Source organism: Anopheles arabiensis, chromosome 2 (assembly GCF_016920715.1).
Source record: "Anopheles arabiensis isolate DONGOLA chromosome 2, AaraD3, whole genome shotgun sequence".
In the NCBI taxonomy this organism is placed as follows: domain Eukaryota; kingdom Metazoa; phylum Arthropoda; class Insecta; order Diptera; family Culicidae; genus Anopheles; species Anopheles arabiensis.
The window spans coordinates 30,109,789-30,132,062 of record NC_053517.1 but is presented as its reverse complement, the minus strand read 5'-3'; the positions used below and the strand labels follow the sequence as shown (position 1 = coordinate 30,132,062).

The following is a 22,274-nucleotide window of genomic DNA, read 5'->3' as shown; positions in this document are numbered from 1 at the left end:
AAAAAAAACCCTTAAGACCTAAAGACGTTTAAAAAAACACACAAACACACTTGAGAATAGATCGGAAGGACACAGGCGAAGAAACAAGCGCGTGTAACAATGTAACAAATAACAAACTAGGTAACAAGCAAATCATATATAGTGAGACATTCAAATGTGGAAAGGAGCGAGACGGTAACAGTAAAAACCAAGCACACACGCAATACACAATTGTGACAAAGGAAAGGAGAAAGTGAAAGTGCCTGAAACAGAAACATACCGAGAGAAGAGTAACCGACACACACACACACACAAACGACGTATGAACGACGTTAAGAAATGATGTGTTTCTACAGATTCCTACTCCAACACAAACACACTCACACGCGCGCGCGCTCATATTCGTTTTGCGTTTTTCTTCCATTCACCAACAATCGTTTAATGATCTTCTACGGTGGATCCGGAAAATACAACCAAATTTACAGCTTTTCAGCTTCAAACCCCCCCCCTCCCCCTCCCAGTTTATGTTATTAACATTGGAAAGAGAGACAAACGTGTAAAAACACCATTTCACTTGAAGCACTTATGAAAGCAGACAAGAGATAGAGAGAGAGAGAGACGACACAATTCGAGGCAAAGTATTATAATTACATGTAATATAAAAAAGGTGTAACAGAAAGCAAATGCACACGTAGACGTAAAACAAAAACAAATCAAATCAAAGGACATCAAGGGCCTATGTGTTTGTGTGTGCAGGTTATGTTTAGCATTTGCGTTTACCGAACCAACCACGTTGTGTGTAATAATCTTTCGTTATGATTAACACGAAGTGCGAAGAAATGATAAATTTGCATTTGTCCGTAGGGTTAGTTGTGTGTGAGTATGTGTGTATGTGCGTGTGTATGCATTTTGTTCGAACAAATGTATTCGATTCCGGCTCGTTGTGGCGAACGTGTTAGGTTTAATTTAAGCTTTTCTTCTAAACTCGCCCAGCAGCACGCTCGTTTCTCCTCTAAGCGATAGTTTTGCCTACAATCATGTACAGTAAAACACTATTCTGGGTAGATAATGTACCACAACACTCACTGAGTAGGCGTCGTACGACTAAGCATCGACTGAGCCTGTTCGGTTGGGCGTGTGTGTGGTTGTGGCGTACAGCAGTTCTTCACCCACTACACCGACGGTCGTCACTTACTTTCAGAAACGATAATGTAACTTTATTATACTGAATTATGTTGCGTGTGTGTGCGTGCATGTGTGTGAGTGTGCGAGAAGTAAGTCTTTTCTGTTTTGTGAGTTTCGAATTGCTCGACAATAAATGAAGCCCCAGCAATTGGGGGGGAGGACGACAGATTGGTAAAGAAGGATTATCGTTACTGCAATATGAGGAGGAAGTAGATCCACCCCCCGTCGCTGCTGCACACGGTGACGGTGGGGCGCAATAGTTAAAAAAAACGGAGAAGGGGACTATATTTTTATCTACTTTTATCCGCTTTTTGACCCACTGTATGATATATGCTTACTCACTATCACTCTCTCTCTCTCTCTCTCTCTCTCTCTCTCTCTCTCTCTCTCTCTCTCTCTCTCTCTCTCTCTCTCTCTCTCTCTTTCTCCAAACATTGTAATGCAAATAAGTTAATGCGCACAGGGCACCATAAGGGCAGAGAATGTAGCTAACAAGAAAGGGTTACACGTACAGTGAAAAGTTTGTATTATACAGCGTACAGCAGTGTGGCACACGGGGAAGGAAGGGAATCGCACATATTAGGAAGAGTTGATATAAGTATAAAACTCACAAGAACGAGCCAGCTTAGAGGGTGTGGTGGTACTACACACGCTAAACTCAGGCGGGCAAAAGTCAAAAGGGGGTAAAACAAAACCCTTCCCCAAATGTCTCATACATAATGAGAGGGGCATGCATATTATTACATTGCACATGTTGTATTTTTTTTTTCCTAGTCTTTTGATGTGTGTACCACCACACACAGTGGTTTTGTGTGTGTTTGTTTCATCATCATTGCATTTCACAAGCTGGTCAACAACAAAACACCATTCGGCGACATGCGTAGGATTGCAATAACTTCAATTCAAACACTCACCATCATCAGCAGACTACGGGAATACAGCAAGTGCTGAGTGCTTTGCTATAAAAGAGTATAAAAAACATAGCGCAGGTGTAGCAATCGAGAAATATTTATTCCCCTCCCTTGTTCCGCTTTCCTTTCATCGAAAAGTGTATAATCCTCGTTCAATGCAAAATGCATACATAGAAAAGGAAGCATATTAAAGGATGGTTAGTAATGGAAATAGATGACAGAAGAAATTGGGAGCATCGTTTCGTTAAGAACGTATTGAGAGTAGAAACATAATTTGCAAAAGAAGAAAGGTGAGAGAAAACAAAGATTACTGACCCACAAAACAAAACACAACACACAACTGTTCAGTTATGAAAGATGAAATAACTAAAGCATATATAAATATATACATAGTGAGCAGCATAAAACATGGAAACTTTGTCAGGTAGCTAGGCCGCTGCTGTAGTTAGTGGCAGACGAGAAAAAGCAAACAAACAAACACCTATACCTAGAGACAAAAATCAGGTAGTGTGTGTGTAGTACACAACAAAAACGCGACAGTGCTTACAGGAAAGACGCACGCAACACAGCAATGAACAGAGGGGTTGTGGGGTGTGTTGTTGTCTTGTTTAAAATAATATAAAAACACACACACTCACAGGCGAGATGCAAAACGTGTCTAAAATACACGATAGCGCACGATGATAAAACACTCATGTAAAATTATGTAAAATGAAGTAAAGAATGGAGGGGCCGGGTGGTGACAGCGCAGGAAAAGAATCATAGAATGAAGCGAATGAAAGCATGAGTGTGAATGGAATGAAAGCAGCGCGGTCGGGAAGAAGCAAGAATTACAACAAAAAAGCTATATAATAGAAGTGAATGATCGAAGATACAAAATAAAGAAAACATTTTATACGACATGGTGTATGCATGTGTGTGTGAGTGTCTTGGTCTTGCAGCAGCACACCTTTCTGCTGTTTCCAGCTGCTTTGTGTGATTCATGTGCAATATTGGGTAACAAACAGCATACCTTTTTCTCAGCACACCTCCAGCAACTCGATTGTCCTTCGGATTCGAAACCTTTCATTATCTAGAAAACTCCTGCTTGGTTTGGTGGTTTAGAAAACAGCTTCGTACGTACTAACGGTTTATTGTTTTATAAACTGACATCTTCGAATATCTTCCGGATGGGCACTGGTTTCATGTACCACTCAAGCGAATATACATAACATAAACTTTGAATACTTCTTTCCAAGCCAAAAACGATACTCCCGTTCCTTCCAGCATGTCCTTGCTAACTGTCCTTGCCGTGGGGCCTGCTACGATTGACGCCAGCTAACATTCAGATCATCGAACAAGAAACAAGCCGCCTACTGCGTTGTACTAACCAGTTCACTGGGCAACTCAATTCTTCAAAGATGCAATTAAACATGACTGCTGCAGGCACATTTTAACTCACTTTGCGATCGGTATTGTGCGTTTTGGGCACGTTTATGGATGATAATTTTCGTTCGCATAATTGCTTCAACGGTCACTTTCTGCACAACTTTTAACAACGTGTTTAAAGCTATCATTATTTCTTTCCAATCCTTCGCATAAAGTGGAGGTGTTGGATTTTGGGTTAATATTAATATTTCAAATATGAATTCAAATGGGAAAACACGCAGGAATTACAAGGAACTAAACCATAGGATATAGATAAAACTACTTGACTAATTAGGACTGCATGAAATGAACTGCTCGAACTACACGAATGAACTTTGTAATGAATTATGTAATGAACTATGGGACAAACGAATATACAGTTGCAAACAGACCGACGATTAAGGTGCACTCTTTTCATTCTCATCAAATTTACACAAGTTAATATCACAGTCCAGTACTTTAGTGAATATATTTCACATTTTTGGTCCTTCGAGCCGGATACGTGATTTAGTGAGTGTAAATTCGTTCATTCCGCATCAAGAGTGAACAACGGTTTTTACGGCTTCAAGAGTGCAAGTCATTACGTGACATTCCCGCCATCGCATTTCGCCCCGCATCAAGGGCAACGGTCGTTTTCGCGCCATCATTCGAATTTCGCGCCATCGTGTTTGTGTGTGATATCTGAGTTCCGGAAAATGGAAAAAATGGAAAAGAAAATCAAGCCAGTGCAGCTGAAGAAGAGGATCGCCGTGGAAAATATAAAGTCGCTGGAACGGTTCCAGGCAGAATACTCTACCGATGATGCCAAGCAGATTCCAGAGGCGTTAGAGGATTTGGAGAAGCATAAAGAAGGGTTCTTCGCCGCGGTTTCCAAACTGGAAGAGCTCGACGACAGTGACACAATGATCGAAGCTTGCATCATGGAAAGGATCGACATCGAGGAACGCTGCCGCAAGCTGAAATCTTTTCTTCGAGAGCATCAACCGAAGGAAGAAGGTTCCCTTAACGAGACGACAGGTTTGGCATCATCTACGCTTGCGTTTGGTCGACCTCACGCGCCAAACCTACGCCTGCCAAAAATTGAGCTGCCAACGTTCGATGGAGACCACACAAAATGGCTCTCGTTCCGTGATCGGTTTATAGCCATGATCGACGCTTCTGCCGAGCTACCGTCTATCGCCAAACTGCAATACCTGCTTTCTTCGCTCAAGGGGGATGCAGCATTACCCTTCGAACACACACCTCTAACGGCAGACAATTATTCAGTGACGTGGGCAGCACTTTTAAAACGGTACGATAATTCTCGTCTGCTAATACGTGAGTATTATCGTAAATTGCACTATCTTCCCGGAGTGCAATCGGTGTGCGTGGATAAGCTAACCCACTTGGTGGATGAATTCACCCGTTTCGTCAACGGACTGGTGAAGCTCAAGGAACCGGTTGATTCATGGGACACACCACTATCGAACATGCTGCTTATGAAACTGGATCGTGAAACGCTATTGGCTTGGGAAAAACACTCCGTACACTTCACCAAGGATGCATACAAGGATGTAATTGCGTTCGTGCAAGATCGAATCCAGATCCTCAAATCGACCAACAATTTTGTGAGTGAGCAGAGCGCTAGTGGAACTAAGGTGGCCGGCATTCATCGTCACGCAGTGCAACGGAGGTTCGTCGCAAATGCAGCTGCATCGTGCCCTACTCCTGCTGTTTCATCTGGTTCGATTCAGCAGCCCAAGTGTCCATTAGAGTGCGCAGAAGCTCACCCATTACGCAGCTGTCCAGTTTTTATCGGCAAGGAGGTTCAGCACCGCCGGGACGTCGTCTCATCGAAGCGGTTGTGCTGGAACTGTCTAAGCAGCACACATCAAGTCAGAGCGTGCAAATCTGACTATTCGTGTCGTACGTGTCGTGAACGCCATCACACTCTCCTGCATCACACGCCACCTAGAACGGTCACAATGGCAGCACATTCCGACGACGACAAAGTGTTTTTGGAAACAGCAAACGTCCAGGTCAAGGACGATTACGGCAATCTCTTCGAGGCAAGGGCCTTACTCGACTCCGGTTCCATGTCGAATTTCATATCCGATGAATTCGCTCGGAAATTGTTGACTAGTCGCAACAAGGTTAACGTCGCTGTATCGGGCATTGGAAATGCAGTACAGCAAGTGAAGGGTTCGATCGTCGCAACGGTGCAGTCGAAAACTCAATCCTTTGCTACGGAGATGGCTTTTCTGGTGTTGGAAACGCCATCAGCTCACATTCCCACTTCACCTACGGACATCTCATCGTGGAAAATGCCGGACGTGGCATTAGCTGACACCAACTTTAATTTGCCTGGGCATATCGACATCGTCATCGGAGGCGATACTTTCTGGGAGCTTCACACCGGTCGCAAGCGCTCTATTGGCAGAGGCAAACCGTGGCTGGTGGAGACGCACTTCGGCTGGGTGGTATCCGGCAACACACAGCACTCATCAACTGGCCCGCGGGTGTGCCATCTCGCAACACACGACATCCCCTTGGAGGAAATTATGCAGCGCTTTTGGGAAAGCGAAACCATAGCCGAGGATCCTGTGCTATCGGTCGAAGAGGATGCCTGCGAAAAACACTACTCATCGACAACCGTTCGCAATTCAGCGGGAAGGTATGTTGTTAGTTTCCCTTTTAATCCTAATCCAAATGTCGTTTTAGGGGAATCTAAAGCAACAGCCGATCGTAGACTCCGTTGTATGGAACGCCGTTTGGTGAATAATCCTACAATGAGAGACGAATATGTAAAATTCATGCGGCAATACGAACATTTGGGTCACATGAAGAGGCTTACTGGTCCGGTAGACGATTCGACTCAACATTATTACCTTCCTCATCATGCCGTGGTAAAGAGTCGAGCACAACAACGAAGGTTCGGGTTGTTTTTGACGCGTCGTGCAAGACGTCCAGTGGCTATTCGTTGAATGACAAGCTGTTGGTCGGTCCAGTCGTTCAGGACGATCTTTTCTCCATCATTCTTCGGTTCCGTTTGCATGCCATCGCCCTGACTGCTGACGTGGAGAAAATGTACCGTCAGATTCTACATCACTCTGACGATAGAAACCTGCTACGTATCCGATACAGAGAGAGCCCTACAGACGAAATATCCACCTTTGAGCTACAAACAGTCACGTACGGTACAGCATCTGCTCCATTTTTGGCAACTAGAACTCTACGGCAGGTTGCTATCGATAACAGCGACACATACCCACAAGCTATAAACGCTGCGTTAAATGATTTTTATGTGGATGATTTGTTAACGGGATCAAACGACATGAACGAAGCCATTGAAATGCGCACACAAATTTCACAAATGTTGGAATCAGCAGGATTCTCACTAAAAAAATGGGCATCGAATCGGTCAGAAGCACTAGTAAACATTCCTGCCGAAGACATAGCAATCCAACCAACGCATGAGTGGCAAGAATCAAACCATGTATCCACACTTGGAATCGTTTGGGAACCAACAGCAGACACGTTTCGGTTCCGTATTGATATGCCTCCTATCACAACCATAATTACCAAAAGGCTAGTTTTATCCTATATTGCTAAAGTTTTCGACCCTCTCGGCTTGCTTGGGCCTACGATCATCATGGCGAAAATGTTTATGCAACAACTATGGGCGCTAAAGAAGGATGGAAAGTCATTTGACTGGGATAGCGAGCTACCATCGCCCCTACAACGTGAATGGTTAAAATTTCATTCAACCTTGGGATCACTCCGTGATATACGCATTCCACGTTATATTTCCCAATGCACAGCTACAAACGTGCAAATACATATATTCGCAGACGCTTCACAATTAGCATATGGTGCTTGTTGCTATATTCGTGCTGAAAGCATAAAGGGAGTCAGTGTTCGATTGCTAACGGCCAAATCAAAGGTGGTAGCTTTATCTAATTCACATTCGATCGCTCGATTGGAATTGTGTGCAGCACGATTGGCAACAGTCCTTCATCAGAAGGTGCAACAATCACTAAAAATTTCTGCTACTACTATCTGCTGGACGGACTCTATGACGGTACTCCACTGGCTAAACTCTGCCCCCAACCGATGGAAACCATTCGTAGCGAATAGGGTCGCTAAAATACAACAGACACCTAACATACAGTGCTGGAAACATGTTCCTGGCATCGATAATCCAGCTGACGATATTTCGCGCGGTCTGACGCCGGAAAAACTATTAGTATGTGAGCGCTGGTGGCACGGGCCACATTGGTTATCGCGAGGCATGGAAGAATGGCCACAAGATCCACCATCACTAAATGAGTCAGGGAACGCGGAAGAGGAGAGGTTGGCATCACGGATTGCAACAACATCAACAATCTGCGAGTTTCGCAACGGATTGTTTTCACGGTATTCGGTTTACCACAAGCTTCAACGGGTTGTTGCATATTGCCTGCGCTTCATTCATAACATAAAACACCGCCAGCAAACTAAACCAAATGCTAAATCCGTTCCACTACTCACGGTCGAAGAGCTCACACAGGCAGAATTGAAATTGTGCTATTTGTCACAATTAGACTCGTTTTCCGAAGAAAGACATTGTCTACAAAAAGCAAAGAGATCCCTAAACAGTCTAAACTGAAATGGCTATCACCGTTCATCGATAGTCAAAGTATCCTACGCATTGGTGGCCGGCTCAGCAACGCACAGCTGGCAGATTCAACTAAGCATCCCATTATATTATCTGCAAAGCATCCATTATCAGCACTACTGGCAGTTTCACTGCATCTAAAGAAGTTACACACCGGGCCTCAAATGCTTCATACAACGCTACGCCAACGATTTTGGCTCATAGGAGGTCGCAATTTGTGCAAATCGGTCTACCACAGTTGTCACTCTTGTTTTAAAGCTAAACCTACCCTCGTCAAACAAAGCATCGCTGATCTACCAACGTCCAGAGTCACTCCAACGAGGCCTTTTTCTGTATGCGGTGTAGACTATTGTGGACCAATATACCTAAAGGCAACTATACGCAACAAGAGTCCAATCAAAGCATATATTGCGATATTTGTATGCTTTTCTACTAGAGCCGTTCATATTGAACTCGTAGCCGATCTCACCACCACATCATTTTTAAATGCACTACGCCGTTTAGTTGCACGTCGCGGACAAATTAGTGAGCTACACTCAGATAATGCCACTACATTTAAGGGAGCATTGCACGAGCTGAACCGCATTTACAAAATGCTCAAATGCGATGAGAACGATCGTATTACTATTTTCAATTGGTGCGCGACGAACGAAATCCAATGGAAATTTATCCCTCCACGGGCACCACACTTCGGAGGTTTATGGGAGGCAGCGGTGAAGGCAGCTAAAAAACACATAATAAGAACCATAGGAACGAAAAGCATAACACAGGAGAATATGCTTACCCTGCTGGCACAAGTGGAACAGTGTTTGAATTCTCGACCATTAACTCCTTTATCAGATGAGCCTTCTGATTTAGAACCGTTGACGCCGGGACACTTTCTCATCGGCTCTAATATGCAAGCGGTACCAGACGTCGATCACACCGGAACACCAGACAATCGGTTGAAGGAGTACCAGTTGGTGCAGAAACACATGCAAAACATTTGGGCTAGATGGTATCCGGAGTATCTGCAACAACTGCAAGCGCGAGCCAAACATTGCAACGGGCAATCGGTGTCACTGCAAGAAAACCAGCTTGTGATCATCAAGGAAGACAACATGCATCCTACCTCGTGGCCGATGGGTCGCATCGTTGCAGTTCACCCAGGCAAGGACGGAGTCGTTCGCGTGGTTACACTGCGCACAGCTGCCGGAAAACAAATCGTACGCGCAGCTAATCGTTTGGCAATTCTACCAAACCCCGACGTACTCAGCAATTTGGAGAAGAAAGGAGACACTGCCACTGAGTAACGTAAACTGCCTTGAACTACACTACATTGTTTTTGCACACACCACACTTTATTCCGGACTTGTTTACGTTGGACACTTGTCAGTGATAGCAGGACAGGATCCGTACATACACACATACACACCCACGTACATACGGAACGGAAGCTAGAATCAACGCGTTCGCTTTACGCTTGGTTAGCAGCTTGTTTATTATTTTCATTTTTCAATTAGTCTTGAATTTTAAAGAAGTTTCTTCTTTGGTGGCCGGTAATGTTGGATTTTGGGTTAATATTAATATTTCAAATATGAATTCAAATGGGAAAACACGCAGGAATTACAAGGAACTAAACCATAGGATATAGATAAAACTACTTGACTAATTAGGACTGCATGAAATGAACTGCTCGAACTACACGAATGAACTTTGTAATGAATTATGTAATGAACTATGGGACAAACGAATATACAGTTGCAAACAGACCGACGATTAAGGTGCACTCTTTTCATTCTCATCAAATTTACACAAGTTAATATCACAGTCCAGTACTTTAGTGAATATATTTCACAGGAGGAATGTTCGATAACTGTTCGATCGATTCTCATCCCGCTAGAACCACATTTAACATCGTTCCGGATCTTCCATGCTGTAAAAAGTAAAAAAGAAACAGTTAATTTTTTTAACAATACACAGACCCTATCTTGACAGCCAGCCCCACACCGGGCAGGTACGTACCGATGGATTGTTAACTCAGCCGTGGCCTGCACTTCGCTCATGTCCTGCGGTGTTAGAAAGCAGAACTGACGGTCCGGTTTCTTCATCGCTTCGTTCAGCAGCAGCCGCGTGATGGTGTGCCGGTTCACCTGGTCCGTAAACACGTCGTACTCGTCCAAGAAGAAGAACGGCGTGCTCACGCAGGACCAGAGCGCAATCAGGAAGGCCACGGTGGCGTACGAACGCTCACCGCCGGACAGGGATTTGGTGGTCGAAACGGCATTCTGCACGTTAGCATCGCGCGGCACCACCGAAAGGGACAGCCTGCATTCCTCCTGGTTCACCCGCAGCTTGCCGAGATAGTTCCGGATTTGCATGATGTTCTGGGCGGGGACAACGCGGGAAAGGGAAAGCGAAACGATGCAACGAAGGGTGTGGACAACTAGTTGTACTGCAATATACGTACCGTGAATTTATGCTTCACCCGAAGCGCCATGTGTGTGGTCAGCTTGTGCAGGTGGCTGAAGCGTGATTTGCGGATGTCTCTCATCATCTGGGTTAGGTCGCGCAGTGCCGTCGAGTAGCGGAGCAGCTCGTCCCGTTCGCGATTCTTACACTCCAGCTCCTCCACCACATCCTCCAGCTTGTCCTGCGTTGCACTAACCAGTCTGTAATGACCGCAAGAAACTTGTTAAAGCATCTCACGACAAAAGAAGGCAGTAATCATTCGCAACTTACCTGATGCGCTTTTCGGTGGTATGAATTTTCCCCTTCAGCTGCTCCACGGATGGAATCTGTTCGCTCTCGTCGGGTCGCTCACCCTTCTCGCTAGCTTCCTGGCGTGCCTGGTCCAGTGCCGCACTCAGGGCAACGCGTGTGCGCTTGCGCTCTTCCATACTTTCCGTCGATCGCTTCAGTGCTTGCTGCTTCACCTTGTGGTTCGTTTGCAGATCGTGGCGCGCCTGCTGCTCCTTATCGATGCTGGCCTGGATGCGGGCTATCTCCGCCTCCACCGCACCCATCGCATCCTTTTTGGCCTGTGCGGTCTGCTCCTCCTGCTGCACCGTTCGGCGCACTTGGTCCAGCTTGGCCTGCTCCTCCTCGATGCCCTTCTGCAGCTTGGCAATGAGCGTGCGCGAATGCTCCAGCTCCTCCCGCAGCGTCGTTTCCTCCGTTTCGCCCTCGAACACGAGGCCGGCCAGCTGCTGCAGCTGCTGCTCGTTCGTCAGCAGCTCCTGCTGCAGCTTCTTCATGTGCTGCTGCCGCTGGTGCAGCTTGCGCGTCATCTCCTGCAGCCGTTCGTCCTCCTTGGCGTACGCACCGTTCAGCTCGTTCAGCTCGCGCTGCAGCTGCTCCCGGCGCTGCTGCGTGTGGCGCTTCAGCTCGTCCATGCTGACCTGCAGGTAGCGGGGCGGCTTCTGCTGCAGCCCGTACGAGCGGTACTTGGGCTGCGGGAAGAACTCCGCGCACGGTTCGGCCACGATCACCTTGCTCAGGTTCTGCGGCACGTTCTCGATCTCGCTCGTCAGCTGTATCGCGACGCCCTGATGCTCGGTGACGAGGATCGTGTCAATGGCGGCACTATCGATCAGCCGATTCATCACGACCGGATCATTCACCTTGATCAGATTCATCAGCAGATGGGTGCCGTCCTGCTCCTGCACGCAGCCACTGCGCACATCGTACAGCTCCTTCACGAACCGGCCCGTAAAGATGGTGCGGTTCTGCAGATTGGGAAACTCGCGCTTGAGCAACGCGTCCAGCGTGCGCCAGTCTTCCTGCGTCGAGACGAAGAACGCGGACAGGCAGCCGCCGAGGGCGGTTTCCACGATGCCGCTCCACTTTTTGTTCCGCACCTCGATGTACTGCCCGAGCGGACCGCGCGGCATCTCGGAAAACTTGCCCTGCTGGTGCAGCTGGCGGATGCGGGCGACCAGGGCCGGCATGTTCGTACCGTACACGGCCAGCTTGCTGCGGGGAGCCGACTCGAACTGCTCCAGCTGCTTCTCGATGCGCGTCGTCTCGCTCTGCTTGGCGCACCGCTCGTGGTGCTTCTCCTCCCGGGCGTCCTTCACGTGTGCCATCGTGTTGTACATCAGGTCCACCTCACGCTGTGCGTTGGCAATCATCGACGCCAGCTCGTCGTTGCGTTCCTTGAGCTGCGCCTTTTCTGTCTCCACCGCTTGCTTCCTCTGCTCGACCTGGCTCAGTCCGCTGGGTACGGGAAACGAGACAAAAACAGTGAAATCGACTGTCGCTGAAACGTGACACCCATTACGATACTTACTCTCTGTTTCGTTCCTGCAGATCCTGCTCGATCTGCCAAGCATCCTTCTGGATCCGGGTCACACGTTCGGATGCATTGCGCATACCACGCTCGATGGCGGCCTGTTTCGCCTGTACGTCCTGTAACGTTCGCCGGACCGTCCCGTACGCCTCCTTCAGTGCAACGTATTCCTGCTTTTTGCTTTCGATATCGGCCCGGTACGTGTCAATTGCACTGTCCGTTTTCGCGACCAACGCCTCCCGGTTGCGTATCCGATGCTCCTGCTCTTCGATCGACGTCCGGAGCTTTTTCAGCTCGTCGTCCACCGCCGCCAGCTGCTGCTCCTGGTCGATCACGTTGCGCCAGGCCAGCTTTGCCTGCAGCTCGCTCAACAGTTCGCCCATCCGTCCCGCCGATTCGAGGTTGGATTGCTTTTCCTCCAGCACCACGATCTCGTTCGACAGGTACTCGAGGCTTTTCTCCTTCACCACCAGCACGTCGCGCGCCTTCTTGGCGATCACGGCACACTCGTTCAGCTTCTGCTTGATGGTGTCGATCTGGGTCGCCTTCGAAAAGAACGTGTACTGTTTGCTTTCGTCCGAATCTTTCAGCAGCGAGCGGGCCAAATCTTGGTTCAGCACGCAGATCGGATTGTCCACCTGGATGTTGAACGCGAGCAGTATCTTCTGCAGCTCCGCCCGGCTCGTCGACACGGTCTGGCCGTGCTCGTTCTTCAGCTTGTACGATCCGCCCCCGGACGCGTTCAGTGTGCGCTCGCATATGATGCGCCTGCCGTAGCGCTCCTGGTCGTACGCATTGAAGGCAGTGTTCTCCAGATGTATCTCGATCACGGCCTGCGTTTCGCCGTGCTTGATCAAATCCTTCAAGCTGCTGCACCGATTCGTTTGACCCGCGTTGCAACCGAGCCCGATCGTCATGGCCGCCAGGATAGCGCTCTTGCCGCTTCCATTCTTGCCCACCAGCAAATTGGCGCGCTTGTTAAACTCCACCACCATATGCCGATGGCACATGAAGTTCTTCAGCACAATCTTCAGCACCTTGCCGTTGCGGAACAAACTCAGCCCATCCGAATCATGGCTCGAGGGAACGGCTTGCTGCAAAGGAAAAAAAGAACGTAAAATAGTTTGTACACTTCGTTTTAGGAGGAATGTGCAAATTCCGGCACTTACGCTGCTGTGTACTTCACCCCGATGACGCTTTCCATGCGATTTATGGGCAGAGTCTTGCGACAAGTGATTTCTTTTCCGTGTTTCACTCATCGTAGAGCGATGCAAGGATGATGTACTATAAAGCCAGAACGCCGAAATTCACAAACAGAAAACAGACAAACGCACACATTCGATCACAATGGCAGCCGACGCTATGAAGCGAAATCCGTTGTTTGAATCGAAAGTACGTAGAAAGAAGGTAGGTTCATAACCGGTTTTGCAAACTAGATTGACATGCCATTTTGACAGTTGGGAGCAACGTCAATCGGACCGAGCACGGCACCCGGTGCAAATGCATTTAAACTGACAGTTACTTATTTAACAATGTTTAATTCTTCACAAAAAAGATAATATTAACATATGGGATATTACTCTTCACATCGAAAAATGCTGAAAGGATCAACTCAAAAACATTAATCTTGTTTAAATGTTCTTTTATCATTAAGGTCCAAAATAAAAACACCATTTGATTGATGAATTTCATTGCAGCTCTATTAGATCTACGTTACGTTTTCCCTATCCTTTCGGTTAGCTGAAGACCACAGAGCCAATTCAAAAATAACTTCAACACCAAATCATTTGACTGTTTTCATAACATCAGTTATATTTTATTTGTACCAGAAGCTGGTAGCTGCTTCATATTTTGTTTTACCATTTTGCGAGCGCATATTAATCGCCTGTTCATTCATTCTTTTTTCTGGGATTCGGATTCTTACACTATCGGAAGCATGCTGCTTGACTAAATTGGTTCAGCGATCAAATAAACAACGTAAGAAAACTTTTCCACGCAAAACGCTGTTCCTCCTTCACAAACGAGTAAATTGTAGGCAAAACCAGAACATGCAGGATGTCGTTTACAGTTGATCGAGTAGGTCTAATCCTTCAATAAATAGGCACACACAACACACACATACACGTTCTTCTTCCGATTTTCCGCTCCAGCTGGCTATGACGACACTGAACGGCACAATCCATTTTCTCCTGCCCATCCTGTCTCCATCCGCATGAAACAGCAGGTGGCTCGTAAAAGCTTGTTAAAGATAGTTTTAAACCATCCCTACACTGTCCAGCATCCTCTTCTGGGCCCTCCTCCTAGCTCCAACTCCGTGGGGTTGGATCGCCGGGTGTCAGCCTAGCTCGTACCGTCCTTGCGCTCGGATCCGGCGGGCATAAACTCGATCGACGCCGAGTTGATGCAGTAACGCTTCCGGGTCGGTGGTGGGCCATCTTCAAACACGTGTCCCATGTGTGCAGCACACTTCGAGCATCGTACCTCCGTCCGCACGCGGCCTGGTTGTGTGATCAACAATAGGATATTACCCCCTTTTTTTAGTGGTGATGTTTGTGGGTGGATGGGTGGGGTGATATTGCATGATGGGTTGGAATGTTGTAGTTTGGGGAGGATTTTTCACATCCAACGGCAGAGATGTGTGGATGGGGTGGGGTGGGATGGTGGACGGTGGTAATGGTGTGTTCGTTTAGTTACAAAAAAAAAATCCACGGGAACGAGGAGCAAGAGGATAGTGGAATGGTTTTGGCAATTGATGTTTGTCCCACATAAATTTGTTTCATCAAAACACAAAAATAAACAGAATATTGTAAGTAGAAACGATACAAACGGCAACAAAAACAAAACATATCATTAAAACGAATATTTCAGATTTTCAAGAAAAGACACAGAAATTTATGAAGGATGTAACAAATAAGATGACCCCGACATCCAATTGAACGAACAAGACGAAGTATTCGAACCACAAAAGAGACGCATTGAAATTATAATTAAAATCAATTTTAAGAGAATAAACCCCCCAATGAATACACCCGAAATCCGAGCAAATGAACGAATGTTATGATGTTATGGATTGTGTGTATGTGTGTGTGTGAAGTGTGTTCAGTTTTTTTTTATAAATAACATATGAAGTAAATGATGTGATTGAAGAATGCACACAGAAGCGAACAGAAGATGTTCAGTTGGTTCGGTTGATACGAAAGTGATACGTGTTGATAACCGCATAGTGGATCGATTGGCAGAAGTGAAGTACGAAATATATAAAGAGAAAGAGAGAAAAAGGGAAGAGAAGAGAGAACAAATTTACTATTAGAACCATCACCAGAAACCTTCGTAGTGGTAGAAGATGGCTGCGATGAAACATAAAGACGGCGCGTGGCAAATAGCACAGATCAATGGAAAAGGAAAATGCATCACTTTTTCTAAATTAGCAGTCTCACTCATATCATACGTAACAGCAAAGCAAAGCTTATACAAATAAAAATAGCATTTTGTGTAAAAAAAAAACAATGCACTAAAGCAAACAAATGATACAAACAAAGGCGCCTTAGCAACGTAGCCTAGCTAATCAAACAATCTCATAGCGAAACTATACCATTCATTAAAACACATAAATAAGCTACAAGAAATGGAAACAAAGTAAAGCGATTGAATCATTAACACACGTAAAATGTATACAATCAAACATTTTGCCTTTCCCTACACGAATTCCAATCAATGTGAATGAAGCAAAACATATGGCATTTCCTTAAGCAACCCAAAACCGTAACTGAAACAAAACAAACGGAGATGTAAATGAAACGGCGAAAAAAGCAACGAATCCAAATAATAATCAATCAATAGGAATTATCTGGACATCTAAATGATGTGGCTTTTCAAGGAGTTGGAAACAAAACGAAGCGTGATCAAGCAGTGACGATGGGACGGTTCGATTGCGTGTGGATGATTTGTCTTTTCCATTATCTTCTAAAAATATTGATGTACACGATTGTTTTCGATGATGGGACTAAACAGCAAAGGGCAGCGGCAGCATCCTCGGGATAGACCGTTCAGTATTGTGCTTGTTTTAAATTAAATGGTGTTTCTGGGCGAGTGACAAATGGGCCAATTATAAATTGAAGATGTGATGTAGTTGACGAGCTGTGTGAGCAGTGGGTGGTGCTTTACATGAAATATTAAGGATTAAAACATCAATTAGACACAAAGGATAGGAGAAGGTGATAGGAAAAACACGTGAAAGGGGAAAAGGGATTTATTAAGGAAAAGGTGTTCAATTTTTGTAACGAAACGAATCTCCATACCACAACATTTGTTTTGTTTAGAAAATTCAATCCACCTGATTTTTTAAATATTCTTAAAAATAAAAAAAAAGACTAATTTTGTACATCAACATCGTATGCAACAGATTGTTGTAATGATGGAAAGAGGTTAAGATTAAATCCAGTCTACTCGTAATTTAATTGGATAGGGAGTGTTTAAAATCAAACGATTAGCACTGAAATTAGTTACATCGCACCGTTACATTGGAAGCGCAATTTCGATCACAATATTGGCAAGATTATGTTACAAATGTATATGTTACTGTAGCTTGAACACCACCAGTCTTAGTTTTGTTAATCACAAGGGTTTCCACAGAGCTTACGAATAAAATTTTTGATCGATTTTCGACATTTCAAAGGCATTTGATAGCTAACATTAATATGAATTTAGATGTTATTATTCAAATACTTTTTTTTGCTTTGTTCAATGCCGAGTTAAATTAAAAAAAAGAGTAAAACAAAACAAAACCAAACTAATAAATCAAATAAAAAAAGAGCGAAAAAACAACGACTTGAAATTATTAATATAAAAACAATAGAGTTCTCCATAATGCTACAATGTAAGGTACACAACTTTTTTTTTTCTTATCACCAATAGTTTGGTTGCCCAACAACAAATCTACTTAAAAAATTAAGAAATAAAAAAAAACTAAAACAACTGTTAATAGCATCGAGAACTTGTTGCATTAGCAGCGATCACGCAAAAACCCGGCTCGGGATAGCGCGGTATGCGCGCAAAACCACCCACCACCCTCGCTTACCGGGAATGCTGGGATCTTTGTGCAGTGTCACCTTGCCCTGGTCGAGCACGTCGTTGAATGCTGGCCAACCGCAACCGGAATCGTACTTCGTTTCCGAGCTGAACAGTTCCTGGCTGCACACGACACAGATGTAGGTGCCCTTTTCGTAGAATTTGTTATACTTTCCGGTGAAGGGTCGCTCCGTGCCGGCTTCCTGCGTGACGTGATACTGCAGTGGTGTGAGCTTTGCCACCAGTTCCTCTTTCTTCTCCATGGTCAGTGGCGTTTGATGCTGGTCCGTACCTCCAGTGGATGATTTGTCTGCAGGACAGGATTAAGATTCGAATGATCATTGATCATTGTTAGCAAACAAGTGTAATTGAGTGTAATTTTGAATCGTCATAAACAGATTTGCTTGAGACGTCGTAAATCAATGTACGAACAGCAAACAGCAACGGAATCAAGATGAAACAAAAACAGCGTAAAACAGCCAAACGGTCATGGTCAGTAGCGTGCAGACTAGGGCAACACCACTTCCACCGATCGAACTTGATCAGATCGAGGTTTGGTCGGAACTAAACAACGCTTTCCGTTTTTTTTTCACTTTTTTGCTCCAAAATTGGCCATAGCCGTCATACACCATAGGTTCATAAATGAGCTCGATGTTCCGTGCCAATGCTCACATGTGCGAAAAAATACACACTTGCAGTTGGACGAACGAAACGAACACGCCACAACCCTCGACAATGCTGCTCTTCATCTTTATTCCAAAAAAAAAAAAAAAATATAAAAAAACAACGATACAATCAATCGGCCTGTGCGTTTTCTTTTTGCTTTGGTCAGTTTTTGCACCTCAAGGTGTAATTATCACATCAAGTTGCCGAATGTAACCGTTTTGCTAAGATCATACAAATAACTACCCGTCTGGCATATCAAAAAGCTTATCATCGTGACATAATTATAACACCTTCTTCACTTATCTCCACAGTGGACGCAAACAACTCATCGCTTACCGCTCTTATCAATCCACTTTGCAACACTTACATCCAATATTCATCTTCTGTTAAATCATTCTTCTACAGTGTACGTAAAATGTGCGATTGGCCAGTTAGATAGCTCCTACACCATTGTCTATCACAGCATGTTCGTCTGCAACCTGTCCCATTCGAGCATGTGTATTGTCGACTTCCGCCCTCGTGTATGGAATCTGACCGAGGCCCACACCCCAATCGTGTGCTGCGATCGATCGATGATACGCACCCATCGAATGACCAGCAGTTAATCGGTCATAGCCTCGATTTTTACGAAGCACATACATATCGTATTGCATTGTTTTCCTGCCTGTCCTCTCTAGTTGTACAGTTGGAATTAAACGTTTCAATTGAATAGCTTCCAAGTCGGCTAGTGATCCAAAACTTGGATATATGCTGACCGAGAACTTGTGAATGTTTCAGAAATTTCAAATATCGGTACCTGAAACACAAATAGGTGAAATTAATTATCTGCAACGTGTAAGCTAAACCGTTTTTCTACATTAAGTTGGCCATAAAAAAGAAGCTCACTTTTATTACTTTGCCCTGTATCAATTCCATCGTAAAGAATCGTAAAACATTACAATGTCAATTTAGCCACACCGGCGGTCCAGCACACACCTTTTTCGGTTCATTCGGTTCATTTCCAATTGACCATGACGGGAATGCTGCATGCTCGGCAAACAAAAAAAAATGAATAAAACAAACACCTTTTTGTCTGCATTCCATCGATCAATTCGCACCTTTTTGCGCAACTCCAGCCAGCCTATAGAAATTACGAAACGGGTGCACAACACATTTCTCCCAGCTGATGAGCTGAATGCGTCGGATGCAATTCAAACAACATTCTCTTCTTCGATCGGACGCTGGTCTTCACACACTAACCCTGAATGGGGCACACACATACACACGCATGATCATGACCAGCCCTCTTTCTAGCGCGGTATGTATTCGAAGCGCCATCCAAGCATGCATAGTTGACTACGTGTTGCAGCAAAGTCTACTACATGCGCCGGCTCCCCGCCGTTCGGGGGGGGAAGGTTGATCTCTTCTTGCGCACACTTTCTTTGCCTGAATCATCTCCCCGTGGTCAAATACAACGGAGGGCCTATTTTTAGCATACGACGACGATATTACTTTCGGCACACAGCATTTTCAACGCTGTAGAATATCGAAGGAAATGTACGCGGCTCTATGGGCGAGGTTTTTTTGTTGTCCTCAGTTTTGATGGTCACATCCTCTACAAACAATACTGAAGTGGCAATCAATCAACAGGATAACGTTTAGCATTTTACTATTATACCGCAATATTCTACTTCTAGTTCGTTTCACCAATTGCACATACTGGCAAATGGCGACCACTAATAAAAACCTTCTCACAATTGTACGTGTAGTGTAGTGCTGTTTGCCATTTCTTCCATAAACACAAACCTTTGCCTGTTTAGAAATGGAAACCTGTTGAACGCAATGAACACGGTACAACACGGCGCAATGACAATTATGGACACGTTTCGCTTTGGTCACTGCTAGCACCACTATCGCTATATATGGACGTACCGAGCTGACGAGGTTCACCAACAGGTCACTTCGCAGATACTGGACCGCAGGGACTGGCCTTAAATCGTCCAACCGAAGCTACTAGATTGGATGTCACCGCGGTAGCTTCCACGGCCTGCCTAGACGATGGCGAAGAGTGCGCGCGCGCGCCCGCGTACGTCCGTTTAGTTACGCACAGCTTCTGCTGCGACTCTCTGCGAGCGAATGTGCGATTGATTAACAGAACGGTCGTGAACGAGCGTGGTCCTCTATCGTGGCGCACCCAGCTCGCTGCAGGGTTGGCAAATCTGCCAAACAGTTCCAAACGTCTGTGGCGTTGTTGATGCTTACAAATTGGTTGCCTTATCGCATCCAGTGAGGTTGCCTATTTCATTCAATGATTATTGCTACTTTTTTATCGTGTAAAATTCCAAAAAGCTTAGGTATTTAAAACAAGACTAAGGTATAGCTTAGCTATCAATGCAAATGATACGATACTCCAGATCTTCCTGGTCCTAGTTCTATAGGACTACGTTGAGGGTCAAACTGGACAGCCAGATCAGAATAGGATAAGCCAGGTTTGGTACGGAAAGGAATTGAAACATGCTTGTTACCTTCTAAGAGTTCATCTCCGTTCATCAATCTCCTTCATTTCTACAGTAGCGCGGATTTAAAATTAATTTTAAATTAAATTTTAGCAATAAATTTCTACCGTCCTGGGCAAAGTTTGCCAACTCTGAAACTAAAATCTGCGATTCACCTGTGCTTCTATGCTTGTGTTGGTAGCCACTGTTTATGTAGCTGATACGAATTTGTGGTGGGAGCTCGGAATCGAAACTACCCGATTCCGATTCCGTGTTGGGAATCGATTCCAGAGCCGATTCCAGAGTTGACTCCGGATTCAACTCCGATGGGAATCGCAATTTTGATTCTTTGCGGCTATCAATATGTAGCATCATTGGACCCAAACGCCTATTCTTATGGGGATGCCAAAACCAGCTCGGATTTCGAAGCCGATCCTGATTTTCGGAGCCAATTCCGATTCTGGAGTCGTTTTCGATTCCGAAACTGATTCCAAAACCAATTCCGAAACTGATTCCAGAACCAATTCCGAAGTCGATTCTGGATCCTATTCTGACTCCGATTGCGATTCCGGAACCAATTCCAATCCAAAGCCGATTCCGGAACCAATTCCAAAGCCGATTTCGGAACCAATTCTGGAGCCAATTCCAGAGTCGATTCAGGAAACTGATTCCGGACCTACTATCCGGAATCGATTCCGACGAAAACTTCATTTTTCCCATCACTAAATACGAATACAATTGCTCAACCGTAAACAAATGCAACTTCCGAACATGATTCGCAACTTTTGTTTCCCCTTCGCCCTTGTCGAAATTCTAGACAAACGAAGACAAGGTTTCGCCAACGTTCTAGAAGTGTGCTAGAAGTGCGCAATGCCTAATTTCACCACATCACGAAAATCACCAGAATCACCTACCTCGTTTCGAGTTCCAAACCAAACTCCTCGGAAGGACACTGCCGCTAGAGCCCATAATCAACCCCGCACTGCCGGCCACTCGTTCCAGCTTCCGGCGAATGCCGCCACCACCTCCAACTGCAGTTGCCGAAGCCAGCGAAAAGTTCAGCGCCGTGCCGCGTACTTTCGCCTTTCGCACAAACTCCCGAAACAGAAGTGTCGTGGCGGTGACGGACACGCGGCACACACCGGAACTAATAATTCCAACCATCTGTGTGTGGTGCACAACACGGCCACAACCACCAGGTGACTACCGACACGGTGTGGGGGAAACTTTCACCGAAAACAGAGCAACCAGCAGCGTTACTTTGCGTGATATAACACAGCACACAGCACCCTTCGATCAAATGCCGGGAAGGAGCGTTGACGGTGTGCGTGTATGCGTTCCGTGTTGATAAACAAACTCGTCCGAACACAGACTCACACACACACAGCAATCGATCGATATGCGCGGTATGCACCAGGGACTGACAACGCAACGGGAAAGGTCACCGCTGCCAACGGGGACACACTGTACTTACTTCGGGGTTTGTCTTCCGCAACACAACGACAGGCAGGAGGAGTTTTGAGACCTCTTCGCTAGACACACATGTAGAAACAAACAATCAAAATTGTACCAGAGAAAATGACCACAATGAATGGGGTTTTTTTCCGGCACCAGCAGGTTGCTGTTGCTGTTCGGGCTGCGCTGCGGCTGCTGCTGCTCCGATTTGACAGCGATCGATG

The 22,274-nt window shown here is 45.6% G+C and overlaps 2 protein-coding genes across 3 annotated transcripts; one reads left to right on the top strand and one right to left on the bottom strand.

The window, feature by feature from the left end:
• Positions 1 to 3,166: 3,166 nt before the first annotated feature.
• On the bottom strand, positions 3,167 to 22,055 carry LOC120896758 (structural maintenance of chromosomes protein 6-like). 2 transcript variants are annotated; one of them, XM_040301168.1, is made up of 10 exons: positions 21,510 to 22,055; positions 17,466 to 17,765; positions 14,740 to 14,919; positions 13,723 to 13,820; positions 12,389 to 13,482; positions 10,840 to 12,315; positions 10,568 to 10,769; positions 10,123 to 10,484; positions 9,962 to 10,033; positions 3,167 to 3,664 (listed from the first exon to the last, which is right to left on the bottom strand). In XM_040301168.1, the coding sequence occupies exons 1-9, from the start codon at positions 21,757 to 21,759 to the stop codon at positions 10,009 to 10,011; spliced, it is 3,987 nt and encodes a 1,328-aa protein (XP_040157102.1). In that variant the 5' UTR covers positions 21,760 to 22,055; the 3' UTR covers positions 3,167 to 3,664; positions 9,962 to 10,008. The 2 variants fall into 2 exon arrangements, with proteins under 2 accessions (XP_040157102.1, XP_040157101.1); XM_040301167.1 differs by lacking the exons at positions 14,740 to 14,919; positions 17,466 to 17,765; positions 21,510 to 22,055 and having other exon boundaries at positions 13,558 to 13,783.
• Positions 3,670 to 6,445, top strand: LOC120897836. Its single transcript, XM_040302966.1, has one exon. It carries the CDS (start codon positions 4,178 to 4,180, stop codon positions 6,443 to 6,445), a length of 2,268 nt encoding a protein of 755 aa, XP_040158900.1. The 5' UTR covers positions 3,670 to 4,177.
• Positions 22,056 to 22,274: the final 219 nt, after the last annotated feature.

What these genes read in the sequence shown, in the direction of transcription:
- LOC120897836 (XM_040302966.1), top strand. Translation starts at nt 4,178, where the DNA reads ATGGAAAAAATGGAAAAGAAAATCAAGCCAGTGCAGCTGAAGAAGAGG.
- LOC120896758 (XM_040301168.1), bottom strand. Translation starts at nt 21,759, where the DNA reads ATGGTTGGAATTATTAGTTCCGGTGTGTGCCGCGTGTCCGTCACCGCC. An exon ending in CTGCCATTGTGATCGAATGT is followed by an intron (nt 13,483 to 13,722) that starts GTGCGTTTGTCT and finishes TTTCCTTTGCAG; the next exon opens with CAAGCCGTTCCCTCGAGCCA. An exon ending in ACCACCGAAAAGCGCATCAG is followed by an intron (nt 10,770 to 10,839) that starts GTAAGTTGCGAA and finishes CGGTCATTACAG; the next exon opens with ACTGGTTAGTGCAACGCAGG.